Source organism: Panthera pardus, unplaced genomic scaffold, assembly GCF_024362965.1.
Source record: "Panthera pardus isolate Hobbes unplaced genomic scaffold, ASM2436296v1 HiC_scaffold_8, whole genome shotgun sequence".
Lineage (NCBI taxonomy): Eukaryota > Metazoa > Chordata > Mammalia > Carnivora > Felidae > Panthera > Panthera pardus.
In genome coordinates this window covers 40,461,286-40,480,571 of record NW_026527013.1, presented here as the reverse complement: position 1 = coordinate 40,480,571, position 19,286 = coordinate 40,461,286, and the positions used below count along the sequence as shown (strand labels likewise).

At 39.5% G+C, this 19,286-nt stretch overlaps 2 protein-coding genes across 2 annotated transcripts in view; both read left to right on the top strand.

The window, feature by feature from the left end:
- The first annotated feature begins 7,286 nt into the window (after positions 1-7,286).
- LOC109254518 (RNA-binding protein FXR1-like) lies at positions 7,287-9,056 on the top strand. Its single transcript, XM_053897578.1, has one exon. It carries the CDS (start codon positions 7,308-7,310, stop codon positions 8,457-8,459), a length of 1,152 nt encoding a protein of 383 aa, XP_053753553.1. The 5' UTR covers positions 7,287-7,307; the 3' UTR covers positions 8,460-9,056.
- A 1,042-nt stretch (positions 9,057-10,098) lies between these two features.
- SHQ1 (SHQ1, H/ACA ribonucleoprotein assembly factor) overlaps positions 10,099-19,286 on the top strand; it is a 100,862-nt gene continuing 91,674 nt past the window's right edge. Inside the window, exons 1-4 of the mRNA XM_019428446.2 lie at positions 10,099-10,358; positions 15,068-15,132; positions 17,349-17,471; positions 18,690-18,850. Coding sequence (XP_019283991.2) covers positions 10,216-10,358; positions 15,068-15,132; positions 17,349-17,471; positions 18,690-18,850 — 492 coding nt within the window. The 5' untranslated portion in view covers positions 10,099-10,215. The remainder of the gene's footprint in view (positions 10,359-15,067; positions 15,133-17,348; positions 17,472-18,689; positions 18,851-19,286) is intronic.

The window sequence follows — 19,286 nt, the reverse complement described above, 5'->3', positions numbered from 1 at the left end:
GAGTAGTGGCTCATTGTGAGAGGAGGTGTCTTTGGAAATTGGCCACCGCAGTTCCTAATCCTTCTGTGTTTTATTTTCTCAACTGAAGTCCAAATTACTTGAAGTTAAGAGTCACGTCTTTCATCTTTTATTATCTCCATTCACTTCTCCTCTCTTCCCAGAGCATCAAGAACAGAAACATGTGTTTTATAGACAGTGGGGATAGACATAGGATAAGTTTATGGATCCCAATCCTGGCTGTGTCACTTATAAGCCATGGGACTCGGGCGATTGCTCAACCTCTCCAAGTCCAAGTTTCCTCATCTACAAAATAATGTTGGAGGTGATGTAATAGCTTTTTCCTCATAGAGTTTATACAGAGATCAAGTAATGATATTGTTTGAAAGTCACTTGGGAAAATAATAAGCAACCAATAAATACCAGCTATTATTGTTGACTAAATGTATACCAGAAATTTATGATAATTGGGAGCAGTTTTGCCTAGGGGAAAAGTGGAGAACTCAAGCATTATTCTCCAGAATGAAAAAAAAAGTTATATAAACTATGATAATGGAAGTAACTGGCTCTATAGTATCTATTCAAATTCTATCCCATTTGCTGGAAACTTATGAAGACATAGTTGAAGTTTTCTTGTTTCTTTTTGTTTCTTAAAGTCTTGTCTAAAGAGAGGATAAGTCTAATTGGCTATAAATTATGATTTAAAGAGTCACAATAAAGTGGTTGTTAAGTACTGACCTGATCAAGAAAAACAAATATAAATAAACAAAACCCATAAAGGAAAAAAATAGATGTGAAATGAAGAAAATGTCAGTGCAGGAAAAGAATCAATCGAGGGGTGTAGATCAATTGAAGGGTGAAGGAACACTTAACAGAGAATATACACAACCCGAGGGCAGAATGGAGCAAAGCGAAAGGAGAAGATTGGAAGAAGGATCCAAGGCTATGTCTTGATTATGTACAATTGACAATAACATAATTACTACCCACATGTTAAACACTAGGGCATCTTGTTGAAAGGGTTTATCTTTATTCAGGAAAAAAGTGACTAATGTGAACTCTTCTGGGAAAACAATATAAAACAATCCAGTTATGCCATTTTAACTTTATAGAGGAGTGCCTGCAATGAGTTTACAATACATATAATCAACAGAAATTGTTTCAAATTGCAGGGGAAACTATTTTTCTCCTGCTTAGAGCTCATAGTTTTATTGACTATTTTCTTCACAAGATTGGTTTTCTTCTGAGTGGCTGCACTATTCAAAAGGCATTCAGGAAAATAGAGAGCCCTAGCAATAGTTTTTTTTGCAATACAGTCAAAATCATGGCTATAAGACCCCCTTAGTGAGGAAATGTCGGGAAATGACCTTGCAGAAAAATCAAGAAAAAGGTCATAGAGTTAATTTTGGGAATTTCAGTATTGAGAGGAAAGTGGGTCTGTAGCACATACAACATCTTAGATTGGGGCTCTAGGAAACACAGTTTTCAGAAGGACAGTTGAATGCAGATGGTTTTGGGGTGATGCTCTTGGGAACTACACCTGTAAGAAGGGGAGGGTGGGACTGGACAGAGGCCTAAGATGCAATACAACCAAGGCCTCTGCCAATTCTACAGGAAGTTCTGGAGTGGGGATGGCTTTCAAAGTTGTCCCACATGAGATAGGACACCAGGCCTTTGTATATGGCATCCGCTTTCTGGAGAGGGTTAACTCTGTACAGGGCACTTCTCTGCAGTCAAGGGCAATCCCGTGTGAGGGACACAGATGTGAGCTATCTGCTGGTAGCATCCAGGAGTGACCCAAATCTCTGATTGGTTTCTATTCATGCACAGAACCTCATTTTAATTGAGATATTACATACAATAAACGTTCCATACAACATACAATATGTAATAAATACTACATTCAATAAAGTGCACAAATCTCAAATATACAGCTCCATGAATTTTTATCTATGTGTATATTCGTGTAATCCCCACTAAAATCAAGACATTGACTAAATTTTCACCACCCAGCTGGTTTTCTCATCTCTCCTCCCAGTCAATAACCACCTTCACAAAGGTACTCGCTATTCTCACATCTATGACTGTACATTAGTTTTTCCCCTTTTGAACTTCATATAAATAGAAACATAGTATATGAACTCTTTTGGTGTTGTATAGAAGTTCATTCTTTCTTACTGCTTTGTTGCAGTACAGAGTGAATATATTACAATCTGTCTCTTGCACTCTTGATAGGCCCTTGAATCCAGTTTGGGCTATTATGAATGATGCATCTATGAACATTCTCATTCATACCTCTTGATGGGATGATTACCACTCATTTCTGTTATATATCAAAGAGAGAAATTGCAGGATGTTAGGGCATACACATGTCTAACTTTATTAGTATATACTGCCAAACAATTTTTAAAGGTGTTTGTATCAATGTACAATCTACCACAATCTTTGATGCCAGAAGAGGTACATTTAAATAATTTCTGCATAAAGAATGAAAAACATGTTCACTCTGAATCGAAGACAACATTAGTTAGGTTAATGATAACTAGATTATGAGACCTTAAAAAAAAGTAACATAAAATCTCATCAGGTAGTCTCTGTAGATATTGCAGATACTTTTCTCCATTCATTTTGCAGAAGTGTAAAGAATGTGAAGGAAGGAGTTTTTTAAGATGAGCTCATGGGTCAGGTGCCCTAGATCTATTCCCCAGAAGCAGATCCTGAGGCAAGGATTTGGCTGCCTGTGATTTATCCAAGAGGTGTTTGCAGGAGAAACCAGTAAGGGAGAAGTGAAGAAAGACAAAGATAGGGAAAGAACTGAATGAGCATGTGGACTCAGGAAAAATCTACTCTTGGCCACAAGGAACTCTGAAGCATAAGCCACACTGGAGTCATCTGCTCCTTTAAGGCAGTCTCAGGACCCCAGATCAGTTTTCATGGTTGTGGGCCTGATGGCAGAGTGGTAGTGGTGTTGGTGGTAATTATTTCCTGGAGCCTCCAATCAATCTATGGCAGTCATTTTCAACTGTGGGCAATTTTGTCCCCTAAGAAACATTTGGCAAAGTCTGGAGATATTTGTGGTTGTCACAACCGCAGGGCTGGGACTGGTATTGGGAAGCTAGAGGCCAGGATGCTGTTAAACATCTTACAATGCACAGGACAGCCCCCCACAACAAAGACTTGTCTTCCAGAAATACTTGGGGTGGAGAAACACTGGACTAAGGCAATTCTTTGAAGAAGCGGTCAAGGGCAAGCCACTAACAACACTCCTTACTAGTGACGGATGGGTTCCCTGTTTTCCTAAAGGGCACCTGGGCAGGGCATCAAAACCGCACCTTATGTAGATGTCTTTTAGAAATATGATGTTACACAATGAAGGAAGCTTGAGACGCTGTTTGGTTAGCATTCTTATGTGATCTGCGTTTCATCTAATGGGATGAGACTAGCATCTTGAAATATGTGGTGCTAAACCCTTGGCTACACACTGCACAAAAATGTTGCAAAAAGCTTACTGGTGTCAGCTGCAGCCATGTTAGATCTTCTTCAGAACTTTCCTGAGTTTGTATGAAATTTAAATTGCACTAAATCCTACCTGAAATACCCATTACTGTGCTATTGTTATTGCCAGTACTGTGCTCTTTTAACAACGTAACTTGAATTTGCTGAAGGATTGGTGCAAGGATCAGAAAAAGTGCTTAACTACAAAGGGTTTAAAAAACAGTGGAGACTCATGGGCTGCTCTATTTCCTGTTGGGACCATCCCTTAAGCCTCTTTTACGATCCAGTATTTATCTGTAAGTTATCTAAGAATTCATCCAAGCCCTCTGGGAATCGCAAAGCTTAGGATATCTAGTCTTACTGTATTTACTACTGTTATATAGAAGGATAATTTTATTTCATACTTCAAAATGTTTTTATTGAGTTTGTATTCTAACTTTCGTATTTTTTTGACATTTATTTATTTTTGAGGGAGAGAGAGATAAAGAGAGAGCACGTGGGGGAGGTCCAGAAAGAGAAGGAGACACAGAATCAGAAGCAGGTTCCAGGCTCCAAGCTGTCAGCACAGAGCCTGATGCGGGGCTCAAACCCACAAACTGTGAGATCATGACCTGAGCCGAAGTCGGATGCTTAACTAAGCCACCCAAGCGCCTCCTAACTTCTGTATTTTTATCCTAGGGTTATGATCTATGTTTATGATTCTACTGTTGGTTTCATTTTTTTCATCTCTCAAAAACAATCACCACTTTGTTCATTTCTTAAGTCTTATGATACTAACACAGGTAAATAAGGAGTGTATGGTTATGATACAATATTCTTGGCAAAAAAGTGGCCAAATGGAAACATTTCAATGCTATGTTAGGTGGAAAAAATTCAAAATATAGAGTATGATACCATTTTTGTTTAAATGTCTTTCTATACTTCCATGGAGTCTGAAAGGAGGTATGCCAAAATAATAACAATTTAAGGTGTCGTTTGCAAATTCTGAATAAGATCCCACCGCTTCCCAAAATGGCTCAGAGAATCAACTAGAGTTATAAATAGCTTTTAGAGGAAGCTACTTCTAACATAAGTTAAAATTCTGTTCTTTGTAATAACATTGTCTTAATCTACTGTACGAATGCCACCTTCTGGAAACAAGGAGTATTTCACCCTAAAAGACTGCTAGAACAATAGCATTTTGTCATAAGGCTGAAATTGGAAATGTTTATAGAAAAAATATTTTTAAATTTAATACTTAATTTTGAACCTTGAAGATCACAATCAAGTTTTGTTAGAAGAGGGGCTGAATCAAAATAATCAAATATGTAGATTATATACATATGCTCAATAAAGTGGCCAAGCAAAAGATTATTTTTAAAACACTGGAAGGGCATCCAAAAGTAAGCCTTAAGGAGAAGGAAAAATGTAAACAAATACTGTAGCCATTGAATAGCTCAAAAAATGATGAAAAGCTTCATTCCTGTTTGATTTTCCTCTAGAGTTAACACAAAAAAATGAAATATTGTCTTTCTTTTGAAATAATGTCTATATCTAGACATGAACTCAACTGGATCTATGAGTCAATGTAGATATGTCTAAAAAATTACCAAAGTAAAAAATTAAAATAATGTTGTAGATTTACATCTGTAGTGTGATAACATACCTATGCACAGACAAACAAAGTAACACGGTACCTAGAAATGTATACAGAAATGTAGAATGTTTACAAGTGTATCTAGGATGATTAACTTTGGGGAAGTGGGAGAGAGAACCAGTTAGGTGGCAAAGACTTACATGTAAGTTTATATAGGAAACTTATGTGTATGTAATATTCTATTTTTTAAAAAGAGAATGTATTTAACTTGTATAATTTACTGCTAATTGGAAATACAAAATAAAATGAACTCTTGCTTAGAAGTAAAACAACAGAATCCTGTTATATAGGTACAGCTGTCAATATTTTGTGCTATAGCAGATGCAATGTATGTTTCTTACATATATTGTATGTGAACCATACAGTCTAACTGTATTGCAATCCTGTGTGTGTGTGTGTGTGTGTGTGTGTGTGTGTGTGTGGTCAAACACAGAATAAAATATCTAGGAAGTGCACAGCTCTAATTTGTAAGGTGCTTTCACTTACAGTGTCCTCATGGATAACATAGATTCAGTCTCAGTTAATTCTTTGGCATTAATAATTTAAAAATATTAATGCTTGTGACCTATAGAAATGAGGTCCCCTGGTAGAAGTAAAGATTCTAGAGCAGCCAAAGGCCTATCTCAAGGGACCTTTTGAGAGTTTTGCTGATTCCATGTTTGCACCAATTCATTTTCAATATTGAGTGCCTATGATAATACCTGTGGTCTAAATGTGGAACAATTGGGTACATGGTAATATTGGAGGGATTGGTAACATAGAGTCAATTCTATAGTATATGAGAGCTGGGCCCAGGAATCAGACTCATTTGGGTTTCAATTCCCATTGCACCATTCACAGCTGTGAGATACTGTGTCTGCCATGGGAATATAGAATGCCTACTTTAAAGAGCTGTCAAGGGGTGCCTGGGTGGTTCAGTTGGTTAAGCGTCCGACTTCGGCTCAGGTCATGATCTCATGGTTCGTGGGTTCGAGCCCTGCGTCGGGCTCTGTGCTGACAGCTCAGAGACTGGACCCTGCTTTGGATTCTGTGTCTCCCTCTCTCTCTGCTCTGCCCCCCCGCCCCCACTCATGCTTTGTCTCTCTCTCTCTCTGTCAGAAATAAACATTAAAAAATTTAAAAAAAAATAAAGAGCTGTCAGGAGGGAAAAGGGAGATCATTATAAAGGATTTGGCACAGTGCTGGCACATACTAAGTATTCAGTTAATTCAATGAATCCTTCTGCTATCCAGGAAATAGATCAATGTTTAAAGAGTACTGTTTCGGGGGCCTGGATGGCTCAGTTGGTTAAGTGGCCGGGTTTTGATTTTGGCTCAAGTCATGATTTTATGGTTCTTGAGATTAAGCCCCCAGCCCGGATCTGTGCTGACAGCACGGAGCCTGCTTGGGCTTCTCTCTCCCTCTCTCTCTGTCCCTACCCCGCTTGCACTCTCTGTCTCTCAAAATAAATAAAATAAACTTAAAAAAGATAAAAGGTACTCTTTCAAGTGTTTCACACACAACCTCTTATTTTGTGTTTATTAAAACTCCCAGAGTTAGGGCGACTAGGTGGCTCAGTCGGTTGAGCATCCGACTTCGGCTCAGGTCACGATCTCATGGTTGGTGAGTTTGAGCCCTGCATCCAACTCACTGCTGTTAGGTCAGAGCCTGCTTTGGATCCTCTGTCCCCTTCTCTCTGCCCCTCCGCTCCCCTTTCTCTCTCTCAGAAGTAAACTATTTTTTAAAAAAATTCCCAGGGTTATGGGGTGCCTGGGTGGCTCAGTCGGTTAAGCGTCTGACTTTAGCTCAGGTCATGATCTCACGGTCTGTGAGTTCCAGCCCCCTGTCGGCCTGTTTGGCTCTGTTTGGTCAGTTTGGAACCTGGACCCTTCTTCGGATTCTGTCTCCCTCGCTCTCTGCCCCTCCCCCGCTCACACTCTGTCTCTCAAAATATGGATAAACATTAAAAAAAAAAAACAAAAAACAAAACTCCCAGAGTTAAACAGAGTGGTTTTTATTTTGTAATTTTTATTTTATTTGCTCCTACTATTGTTTTCCGGGGTCCTAATTAATTTTTAAGATTCATAAAAATTGGAGGTTGAAAAGTCTTTTGAAGTTATCTGGTCCACTACCACAGGGATGACTCTTACCCCTTTTCCATTGACATTTAAAACCAGGAGGTAGCTTTTGCGGTTCCAACATGGCGGAGCTGACGGTGGAGGTTCGTGGCTCCAACGGGGCTTTCTACAAGGGATTTATCAAAGATGTTCATGAAGACTCCCTCACAGTTGTTTTTGAGAACAACTGGCAGCCAGAACGCCAGGTTCCATTTAATGAAGTTAGATTACCACCACCGCCTGATATAAAAAAAGAAATTAGTGAAGGAGACGAAGTAGAGGTGTATTCAAGAGCAAATGACCAAGAACCATGTGGATGGTGGTTGGCTAAAGTTCGAATGATGAAAGGAGAGTTTTATGTCATTGAATATGCTGCTTGTGATGCCATTTACAATGAAATAGTCACATTTGAACGACTTCGGCCTGTCAATCAAAATAAAACTGTCAAAAAAAATACCATCTTTAAATGCACAGTGGATGTTCCTGAGGATTTGAGAGAGGCGTGTGCTAATGAAAATGCACATAAAGATTTTAAGAAAGCAGTAGGAGCATGCAGAATTTTTTACCATCCAGAAACCACACAGCTAATGATACTGTCTGCCAGTGAAGCAACTGTGAAGAGAGTAAACATTTTAAGTGACATGCATTTGCGAAGTATTCGTACGAAGTTGATGCTTATGTCCAGAAATGAAGAGGCCACTAAGCATTTAGAATGCACAAAACAACTTGCGGCAGCTTTTCATGAGGAATTTGTTGTGAGAGAAGATCTAATGGGCCTGGCAATAGGAACACATGGTAGTAACATACAGCAAGCTAGGAAGGTTCCTGGAGTTACAGCTATTGAGCTAGATGAAGATACTGGCACATTCAGAATCTATGGAGAGAGTGCTGATGCTGTAAAAAAGGCTAGAGGTTTCTTGGAATTTGTGGAGGATTTTATTCAGGTTCCTAGGAATCTTGTTGCAGGGTCAAGGATGGAGTTGCTGCTTGAGCTTCACTGTGTTAACAATGAAGGTTGCTTTTATATACTGCTGCTAGGGCTGCTCAGAGAAGATCTACATCATGTGAATCCCTTGTCCTACTGTATTTTTTTCTTTTTTACCTGTTCAGTTGCTGCTGCTTTTAAATTTAGGGTTATTAATGGGGAAGGAGGGTTGAGAATAGGGATAGAAAAATCCTGTAATGGTGTCTTTGCTGTATTGACCCACTTGCTGTTGTTCCCATTTATTCTTTAATGGAAACTGTTCTCAAGCATGCAATAGGAAAATTTTCTATTTTAACTCTTTTCAACCAAAATGAATTTATTGTAGAAATAGATTGCTTGATTTAGTTAAAAAAAAAAAACTGGGGGGATTTGGACTTAGTAACTTTTATAAGGAGTGTACACATCTGTTTCATACAGGGAAGGTTACCTGGATATTTACTTCTGTTACCAGGTAACACTGTCCAGTATTGCTTTGGCATTTTGACTTTGCTGTCTTTGTAACTAGCAATTTCCTAAGGGGAAGAGAATCTTCCTTCCCCCCTTTTAGTTTCTGTTTTCGTTATTGGATACTCAATAACTGCTGTTTGACACATTACATGTTAAGTGTGGAGAAGGTAAATAATTTGGAATTTGTGTCTGTATACAGTATTTCATACCTAGGAAGATAGCATACCATGTACATGCTATGTGTATTTGTATAGCTGTGAAATACTTAAAAACTTGGTGAAAAATGTTACAGACATTTCATTGAAGAGAATATTCATTTTAAAAGTATGTTCAAATTATAGGCGTGTTTTGGATGAGTAGCAACTTGAATATGAAAGCAAGATTGAATTTGTTAACTTAATATATAATAAACAAATTGTTATGATTAATGCCAAAAAAAAAAAAAAAAATAAAACCAGGAGGTAAATACTATTTCCTGGACTAATCTAGTTTCTGGTGGAATAACAGCAAATACAACAAGCAGCAGCAAGGCCAAGGGACTAAGTAGGGAAAGATGGACATCAGTGGGACGGGTACTGGGAGAGTATGAGGAGCATAGACTAAAGTGTGCAGAGAAAACTGAGAAAAGGAAAGAAGGGATATGGAGGTACAGCAATTTGTCAGTTCAGGCACTAACAGGGTTTACGAGTCAACGTTCTGGGTTCTGGTAATTGTAAGATGCATGATTATAAGACACAGTGCTTAACCTCTCTTGACTCGTGTTCTTTGAAACTCATAGTAGAGATTAAACGAGGTTAGGGAGATGGACGATCTGTATACGAGAAAACTACTCAAGGAAATCGGAAGAGAAAAGAAAGTAACAGATAAAGAGAGGGAGAGGGAAAGGGAGGGGAAGAGAAATGGGCAGTGAAACACGGAGGGGGGCTGGAGAAAGGGGGAATTGCGGACAAGGCAGGTGAGAACTAAGGAAACCACAGTAACGACGCTGCTGTGGCTTCTGCGGTGACTGCTTCCACACAAGGAGCGTTGACAACTTGCCAGGTACCTTGTTAGAGCTTTACTTACATAATTTCATGTTATCTTCACATCTCTGCGGGGTTAGTGTTAGTGCCATTTTATCGAAAAGTTATCCGAAGCATGGGGACGTTTTGTAACTTCCCTAAGGTCTTAAGCTGAGAGGTAGCCGAGAAGGGATTCGAACGCAGGTCTGTATACCTCCAAGGCCAGTGAGGTTAAAATTAATCTCTTAGGATTTCTAAACAGGGTTGGTGGGTCTAAGGAGGATTCTAGTCCCGGTTTTTCCAAGTTTTGACCTTAGTTCCATTTCTGCGGTCAAATCCCCACGCTCCCCGCCCTTTCGCCACTAACAGCGTCCAGTCTCCATGGAGATCGGCGTGGGGCGGGACTTCCTGCCTCACGCGCAAACACTTCCGTCTCGAGCCGGAAGCGCCTTGGCTACGAGACCCAGTCTCCCGCGTGGGTACTTACTGGGTGTTTGAGTGGCGGGACTGCGGCGGCCGTGAGTGTAAGTGGCTGGGACACCTGAGTCCGGCGCGGCCATGCTGACCCCCGCGTTCGACCTCAGCCAGGACCCCGACTTCCTTACCGTCGCCATCCGCGTGCCCTACGCCCGGGTCTCCGAGTTTGACGTCTACTTCGAGGGGGTCGACTTTAAGTTCTACGCCAAGCCGTACTTTCTCAGGCGAGTTCTCTGTGTCTGGCCCTGGAAAGAATGTATGTAGGGGATTGATTCATTGATTGATCTTTCATCTCTCAGTTACTCTTGAGATAACTGTTTACCGAGGAAAGAAGAAAGAGCGAGGGATTTAATGATTGCCTTTTCCCGAGATTTCCGCGGCTTCTTTCCGTGCTGAGGAAATGACCTCGTCAGAAGTGCATTCCACGTGTTGTACAAGCTCATTCCGTTCTTAAACTTTGTTAAATCCCACCGTAAAAAAGATTTCGAGCCATTATAAGACCTGGCGTTTGGGATCTTGTAACGTCTGCAGTTTCTGTCCTATCGCCCTAGTTCTCGTACCTTTTTACTGTGGTTATCGCCCTGCGTTGGTCCTCCTACCCTATCCCCTGCTCCAGGACGGTGCGCGCTGACTTCCCAACTGACCAGTCCTTTTGACTTTTATCAGTCGACCTTCTGCTTAAGAGTTGTGTCGACGCTTGGCGAGCCGCTCCCTACTTCCTGATATTCTCTCCTTTCTTTGCCCCCTTGACACCAAATTAACCTCGTTTTCCTACCTCCTCCTAACTTGTCTGATTTTGCCCTTTAGTTGCGGTTGTCGTCCGTTCGCAGTGAGGGCCCTTCATCACAACCTGTTTGCATTTTTTCCTTACAGAACCATAACAAAAGTAGCAACAGCTCCGTGGGCTCACTTTAACGCATAAAGTAAGGCGTATTATGTGTATTTGTGTGTATTATCCCATTTGACCTGGGCAGCGAGCGCTCCTTGGAAATAGGCCTTGATTGATATTAGCTTCTTTTTACAGAAGACACTGCGGATTTTTCTTCCTAAAACATTGTCAACCCCTTTCCCTTTCCTGCTACATAAAATCCATTCTCCTAATCTTTCTAATTCAAGTGTAGCTGTAGCCTACCTTTTCTGCCCAAGTACTTTCCTAATAAACCTTGCTCTTGAGTCAAACTGGTTCCTTCACTGGGTGGGAAACCGTTTTGCTCAGATTCCCATTAAGCCCTGACTTAACTTGCATATACTGCACTTTTCCTGTTTCTTTATTCATTTGTTCCTTTGATTTATTTATACCAGGCTGGGTTTTAGGTATTGGAGGTGTAGTAGTGTCTCATATAGTTTACATTCTAATGGGGAGAGAACAGCAATAAATGAACAAGTAAAGGTATGACTCCAAATTGTGATAAGTGCTCTGAAGGGAAGTGCACAGAAAGAAAATAAAGGGGATCCTGTTGAAATGTAAAGTGGCCCCGGGAAAGACTTTGAAGAAGTGATATTTAAGGCAGGACATGAAGAATGGGAAGTAGATGGTGATGGTGGTAGCAAACATTTAGTGAATTTTCACTTCAGGTTAATACTTTATGTGGATTATCTCATTTGATTTTAAGACAGTCCTACAACATAGTTTCTGTTGTTAACTCATGTCACAGATGAGGTGTCAGAGGCTCAGAGAAAAGATGTTAAATGTGATAGGAATGTAAAATTAAACAAATATAATAACAGGAGTTTCAAGGTAAAAACCATTTTGCCTAAGTTTGGGAGTCTTGATGAAGCCCAAATAAGAGGTTATTTGTGAAATACTTTAAAGAGTATTCTTTACACCAATTCATCCATTCCTTGAGTAGCAGGGACTGGGGAGTTGGGCACACCTGGGTCTCAGCACGCTTAACAGTTCTGGCCCTTAGGGCAAATTATGCCGTCTCAGTTTCCTAATCTTTACAATGGGACTAATATTAGTGATCGTCCAGAGCTGATGTGAGGATTGAGATAATGGATGCATAGTTTTTATTGCCGTGTCCATATGTTCAGTAAACAGTAGATATTTATTATAAGGGCCTATTGTTCTAGTTATCTTTTGGTGCATAACCAATCAAATAGTGTTTTAAAACAACAGTTATCTAACTCTCTTGCCCTGGTTGTACCTCAGGAATTTGGTAAGAGCCTGGCTGAGCTGTTCTGACTTGAGATCTTTAATTCAGTTGTAGTTATATATTGGCTGGACCTGGAACAGTGAGGGCCAAAGCAGCTGGGGACTGGTGGAGTGGCTGGGGCACAGCCTCTCTCTTTGTGTACTCTCAGGACTCCCTGTGTGGTGTGTTTGCATGGTCTAGTTTGATTCCTTTGTTGGGGGTGGGGGGGTGGAGCTGAAAGTTTCAAAAGCCAAGTATTCCAGGGGACAAGGCAGGTTCATATCATTGATGACCTAACCTCAGAAATCACACTGTCATTTCTGTTCCATTTCATTGGCCCCAAGGCCACTCAGTTTAAACAACAACAACAAAAAAACCTAGTTAGTTAATTTTTATTTTAATTCCAGTATATTTAATATACATTGTTATATTAGTTTCAGGTATACAGTATAGTGATTGAGCAATTTTGCATGTTACTTAGTGCTCATCATGATAAATGTGCTCTTAATCCCTTTCAACTATTTATTTATTTATTTATTTATTTAAAAAAATTTTTTTTAACGTTTATTTATTTTTGAGACAGAGAGAGACAGAGCATGAATGGGGGAAGGTCAGAGAATCCGAAACAGGCTCCAGGCTCCGAGCTGTCAGCACAGAGCCCGACGCGGGGCTTGAACTCACGGACCGTGAGATCATGACCTGAGCCGAAGTTGGCCGCTCAACCGACTGAGCCACCCAGGCGCCCCTATCCCTTTCAACTATTTAATCCAGTCCCCGTCCCCCCCCCCCCCCCCCCCCCGTAACCATCAGTTTGTTCTCTTTGGTTAAGAGTCTGTTTTTTGGTTTGTCTCTTTTTTGTTTTCCCTTTGTTTTGTTTGTTAAATTACACATATGAGTGGAATATGGGATTTGTCTTTCTCTGACTTAGCATTATATTCTAGATGCATCCATGTTGTTGGACATGGCAAGATTTCATTCTTTTCTATGGCTGCGTAATATTCCATTCTAATATGGCTGAGCAAATATATATGTGTGTGTGTGTGTTTTATATATATGTATATACATATGTATATGTGTATACACGTACACACACACGCTGCAACTTATTCATTCATTTATCCATGGACATTTGCAAGCTCACTCAGTTTTAGGGGGAGGGGACATAGACCCCACAGTTGGGAGGAATGATGTGAGATGGGCCATCTTTGAAAATACAGTTGGCTACAGTACAGCATAGGTGAATAAAACCTCCTCGCTCCTCTGCTTGGGAAACCGAGAGTCTATCAGGGGTGGCAGATCTGTGAACAAATAGGATTTCACTCTTATGCAGTAAGAATTTAACTCTATACTTACAAAGAATTTAGGAGAAGAACATTGGTATTAATAACTTACATTTTTGGAATGCTTACCTACTTCAGAGTAATAACCTCTTCTTGCAGTAACTCTGGGGGAGATCTGTTATTTCTCACTTTTACAGATGAAGTGTATGAGCTTCGAAGTTGATTAACTTATACAAAAAAAGTTGGAGAGGTGGCGAATGGCAGAGCTGGAACTCAGTTCAGATTCTGAAAGTGAAGTTAGTGTTTGTAACCATTAAAACAAGGTAGTTTATCCATAAACGGACTTCTTATGTTGGACTTAGAAAGGATTTTGGTTTGGAAACTGCATTGTAGCTCCAGGAAGCGTTAAGATCAAAGTTAACTAGGTTGTGAAGCCCTGGGCCTTTGGGACCTGCCAAGTTTTGTTGTTGTTGTTGTTGTTATTATAATGTTAGAATAGGAAGCATATGAATAGGAGATATGGGAGGAAAGGAGCCTCACATTTTAAGTTTGGAATGGAATGGAGCTGGTCTCATATGTGGTACTCATGAGTGTAAATTATTGAGTTGATGTCAGGCAGCCATGAAAACTTTTTCACTAGAAAAGTGACACTCTGATTTCTGTTTAATTTTTTAAAGTCTGTTTCAATGTTTATTTATTTTTGAGAGAGAGAGAGAGAGAGAGCGCGCGCCCAAGTTGGGGAGTGGCAGAGAGAGGGAGACACAGAATCCGTAGCAGGCTCTGGGCTTTGAGCTGTCAACACAGAATTTGATGCGGAGCTTGAACCCACAAACCCTGAGATCATGACCTGAGCTGAAGTTGGGCACTTAAACCCACTGAGCCACCCAGGCGCCCCTGATTTCTATTTTAGAAAAATTCTTTTGGGACCTCTGTGGAAGACGCGACTGAACCAGAGTAAAACTGGAAACAGGGAAATCAGTTCATTTCCTTTACAGTGAAAGGGGGAAAATCCCTGTATAGTAATAATGAGAGTTGAGAAAAACTTTTGTTTTTTGCTTTTTTTTTTTTTAAAGTATTAATTTGCCCCAAATAAACAATTGGTTTTGTTGTTTCTTTATTGTTTTCCATTTTAAAAATGCTTTTGGGAGGGAGGGGAGCCATTTAGTATACCTTTTGGGAGCCCCTGCTGTATCAGGCACCAGGTATATTAATAACTCCCTTACTCATTAGGAAGACGAAAGTACTGTAGAAATAGTGATGACTAATATTTATTGTGGTTTTTCTTTTCAAGCGTCGCTTTTATTGGTGACTAGGGAGTATTCAGACAGAAAGATGAGGCAGCTGTGATTTCTTTTAGCTAGGGAAGAAATGTAAGTTATTTAGTTTGCAAGATGTTAAAGAAATGCTGAAGAATTGCCTTTTAAAATGGTTGATAGATTTCAGTGGTAAACGTACTATCATTGATGGTCACTTATACTCTGTAATTTAAGGACTTGATGTAACCTATTAAATCTGCAGATTAACCCTTCCTGGAAGAGTTGTAGAAAACGGAAGTGAACAGGGATCCTATGATGCGGATAAAGGTATTGCCTTTGGAATTTTGTTACTTTTTTTCTTTGGATTCTTCATGTTAGAATAAGTACATCATAATCTTTCAAGATACTATGGGGACCTTTAGATGTATTGCAAATGCACACTTTATTGTTTCTTAACGCCGCGTGCCTATTGTTCATGGATTTCTTGACAATTACAATTTCCTCAGTCCTGTAAAGTACTTCACAGTATTCTTTAAAGTTACTTAAATACCCTGTTTCTGTTTCCTAGGTGTTTTATTTTCTACTTCTTCTACTTTGAATAAGAGTTTAAAAGTTAGATTATGTGGGGGGTGCCTGGGGGGCTCAGTTGGTTAAGCGACTGACTCTTGATTTCAGCTCAGATCACGATCTCATGGTTGGAGAGTTTGAGCCTCACGCCGGACTCTGTGCTAACAGAGCAGAGCATGCTTGGCATTCTCTTTTTCTCCCTCTCTCTCTGCCCCTCCCCCGCCCAATAATAAATAAACTTTTTAAAAAAGTTAGATTATATGAGAAAAGATGTGGATGATTTTTGGAAGCTGCAAATCAAATTTTTCTTTTAAACTTTAAAAAAAGTTAAAACTTAATAACAGGTAAGTGAGAAACTGTTCAAAGGTGGCAATTAAAGGCCGACTGCATTTTCTTCTCAAGATTGATAAGCCCTTCAGTTTAGCTAGTGTCGAAACCATTTATTTTCCTTTTGTAGATGCCTCTGGATTTTTCTTTATCAGTGGATCTGGAATAAGAATACCCTGTATAGTCTTGTGTAATTTATTAAGTGAATATTTCTTGACCTCAGTAAACTAGGGTAAGAGAGGAAGGATGGCATGAAAGTTAAATGACAAAGTTATAACCCATAATACAATGTAATTAATGTGATAATGAAATATGAAACTGCCTTTCTAGGTAGTAAATGTGCTTTTAATTGCAGGGAAGCTGCATACTGAAACAAATTTATTAAATTTCAAAAGTACCCAGGGATTTAGGAAGCTGTACCTGTGGGTTTGGATTGAGTTGTTTTTGATGTATACTTGACTTTCATACAGCATGGGTTTGAACTGTGCAGATCCACTTATATGCGGATTTTTTTTGATACGGTATTGTGTTGTAAATGTATTTTCCATACGATTTTTTTAAACAACAATTTCTTTTCTCTTTAGTGTAAGGGCACAGCATTTAATACATACAATCTACAGAATATGTGTTAATCAACAGTTTATGTTATTGATACGGCTTCTAATCAACAGTAGACTATTCATAGTTAGCTTTTGGGGGAGTCAAAAGTTAAACAGATTTTTGACTGGGTGGGGGTTCACATCCCTAAGCTCCATTTTGTTCAAGGGTCAACTGCATTGAAATATGTTTCAGTGCAATGAAAAAGGTAAAAAATATTTTAAATTCACAGTAGTAAATAATGTAAGAAGTCTATGGGGTAGCCTCGATGAAGTGATAAACCTAGTCAGGGAAAGGAAAGAAGTGCATAGGTAGAATTTGAGTCTGTCTTAGACTTTGGGGATATGTCTCTTGAGATCTCAGATAACTTTTTAAGCTATAATTGCTTTAAGATTTTGTGAATTTTTGAAATTGCTGCTATTCATTGGATTAGATATCTTGATTTTTCTTTCCTAGTTCAGAAATAAATCTTATAAGTAGCTATGGGCTAATTCTAAGCTACTGCCTTCTCAGGTCATTGAGTTTTAGAGGTTTTGGCTTGGACTTTTAATATTATCAGTAGGTTAAGGGGATACTGTGTAAGACTAAAGCATTCTGCAGCTTTAGCAGATTAATTTCTGATACAGGTGACAGCTGAATCAGTGATTCTGAAAAACCCTATTTGAGCCTTTTTCTTTTTTTTTCCAAGGTTTTTTTTTTTTAAATATTTATTTTATTTTTGAGTGAGAAACAGAGCGGGAGCAGGGGAGGGGCAGAGAGAGAGGGAGACACAGAACCTGAAGTAGGCTCCAGGTTCTGAACTGTCAGCACAGAGCCAAATGTGGGGCTTGAACTCACGAACCGCGAGATCATGACCTGAGCTGAAGTCAGACACTTAACCTACTGAGCCACCCAGGGGCCCAAGCCTTTTTCTATCCTGATTTTTATTCACTATATAACAAGGGCATAATTTTGGAGCCCTATGAAATAGGAACACATATTTCTTGGATGTATTTGTGTGAAGTCTTTGATTTTTTTAATAGAGCTAAGTATAAAACAAATTTATCTTTAAGGAATTTTTACCATTCGATTGCCGAAAGAAACCCCTGGCCAGCATTTTGAGGGACTGAACATGTTAACTGCTCTTCTGGCACCAAGAAAATCCAGGACTGCCAAACCACTTGTGGAAGAAATAGGTATGTTTATTGTAGTTAAGAAGAAATAAAGATAAACAGAAAATTTGGAGTGCTTTGTGTTTCTGGGGGAAGAGGGATATAGCAAATAGGAAATGGGAGAAAATCCTTCAGGTGACAAGATAAGGACATCACATGAAAATAAAACTAGCTCATTTGGTGACATATAATTTTATTTATTATTTATTTATTAAACATTTATTTATCTTTGAGAGAGAGAGAGAGAGAGAGAACATGAGTGGGGTTCGGGCAGAGAGAGAGAGGGAGACACAGAATTCGAAGCAAGCTCCAGGCTTCAAGTTGTCAGCCAGAGCCCAACACAAAGTTCAAACTTGTGAACTGCAAGATCAATCATGACCTTAGCGGAAGTTGGACGCTTTACCAACTGAGTCACCCAGGTGCCCCGGTGACATATAATTTAAAGACAAAAAACACATTACTGACTCAGTGTGTCGGTCACATTTTTGGACCAGTTAAAACAGCATCTCTGTCTTTTGCAAAGTAATGGCCTCTTGAGCTTTGATCAAAAGTTTATAAATCCAATGAGTTACATAAAATGAATACCGCCTAGGTCAAGAAATGGAATGTTTCCAATACCCTGGAATCCTACCCTGTGCCTCCTCCTGGTCCCTTCTTCCTCCCTCTGCGGTGTTACTGCTACCTTCAGTTTTGCCTGTTTTTGAATTGTGTATATAACTCAGGCAGTATGTGTTCTTTTTTGTATGGCTTCTTTCACTTAATATTTTTCTGAGGTTTTTCCATCTATAGCTGAGGTTTGTTTGCTTTCATTGCATTTACTATTTATACATCTGACCCTTGAGGGCCTTCGGATTGGTTCCTTTTTTGGGGGGGAAGCTATGAAAAATAGTCGGGTTGGGGCACCTAAGTGGCTCATTTGGTTAAACATCTGATGATGGCTCAGGTCATGATCTCATGATTTGTGGGTTGGAGCCCCATGTTGGGTTCTGTGCTGACAACGGGGAGCATGGAGCTTGCTTCAGATTCTGTGTCTCCTCCCTCTCTGCTCCTCCCCCACTTGTTCCCGTGCCCTCTCCCTCTGTCTTTCAAAATTAAACGTTAAAACTTTACAAATAATGAGGTTATGTATATTCTTTTACATACCTTTCAGTGCATGTGGGCAGGCATTTTGTATACTTTTTCCCCTCCAAGTTGTACCTAGGAAACCCCGTACTTGAATAAATTAATATTTAACACATTCAGGTGCTTCTGAAGTTTCTGAGGGAGGAGTAGAAGCTGAGGATGAAGAGTTTGACTGGGAAATTGAACAGGTCCCCTATGAAGAGGTATCAGAAAGTGCTCTGAATCCACAGTACCACTATGGATTTGGAAATTTACGATCCGGAGTGTTTCAGCGGTTACAGGTACGGTTTCTTTCTAAAAGACCTTGTTGTATAGGGTTTTACCATTTTGATATTTTAATTTCAGTTCTGCTCCTACTTGGAGATCTTTAATGAAGATTATAGGAGGTGATGTATTCAGAGCACAAGTCACAGCTGCTTCTCTGTAGTGATTACACACGTTTGTTCCTTTCCATTGCATTGGTGGTTCTGCCCAGTCACACTGTGCTTACAGATGTCAGATGTCCTGTTACTTTCTTTTTTCTCCACTTCATTCAGTATTCTAGACATGAAGTTTCCAAAACACAAAACGGAACTCCTCTTTCCTCATACTTAACTGCAAATCTTTGTGTTACACTTCTGAAAGATGAAAATGATTACACGATGTTTTATAAATATAAATGAGAGAGAATGTTCCCGGTGAGAATGAATTTGTGTCTTTTGCTCGAATTGTTTAGTT

Excerpts from the sequence above, each read along its gene's own strand:
- LOC109254518 (XM_053897578.1), top strand. The coding sequence starts at position 7,308 with ATGGCGGAGCTGACGGTGGAGGTTCGTGGCTCCAACGGGGCTTTCTAC.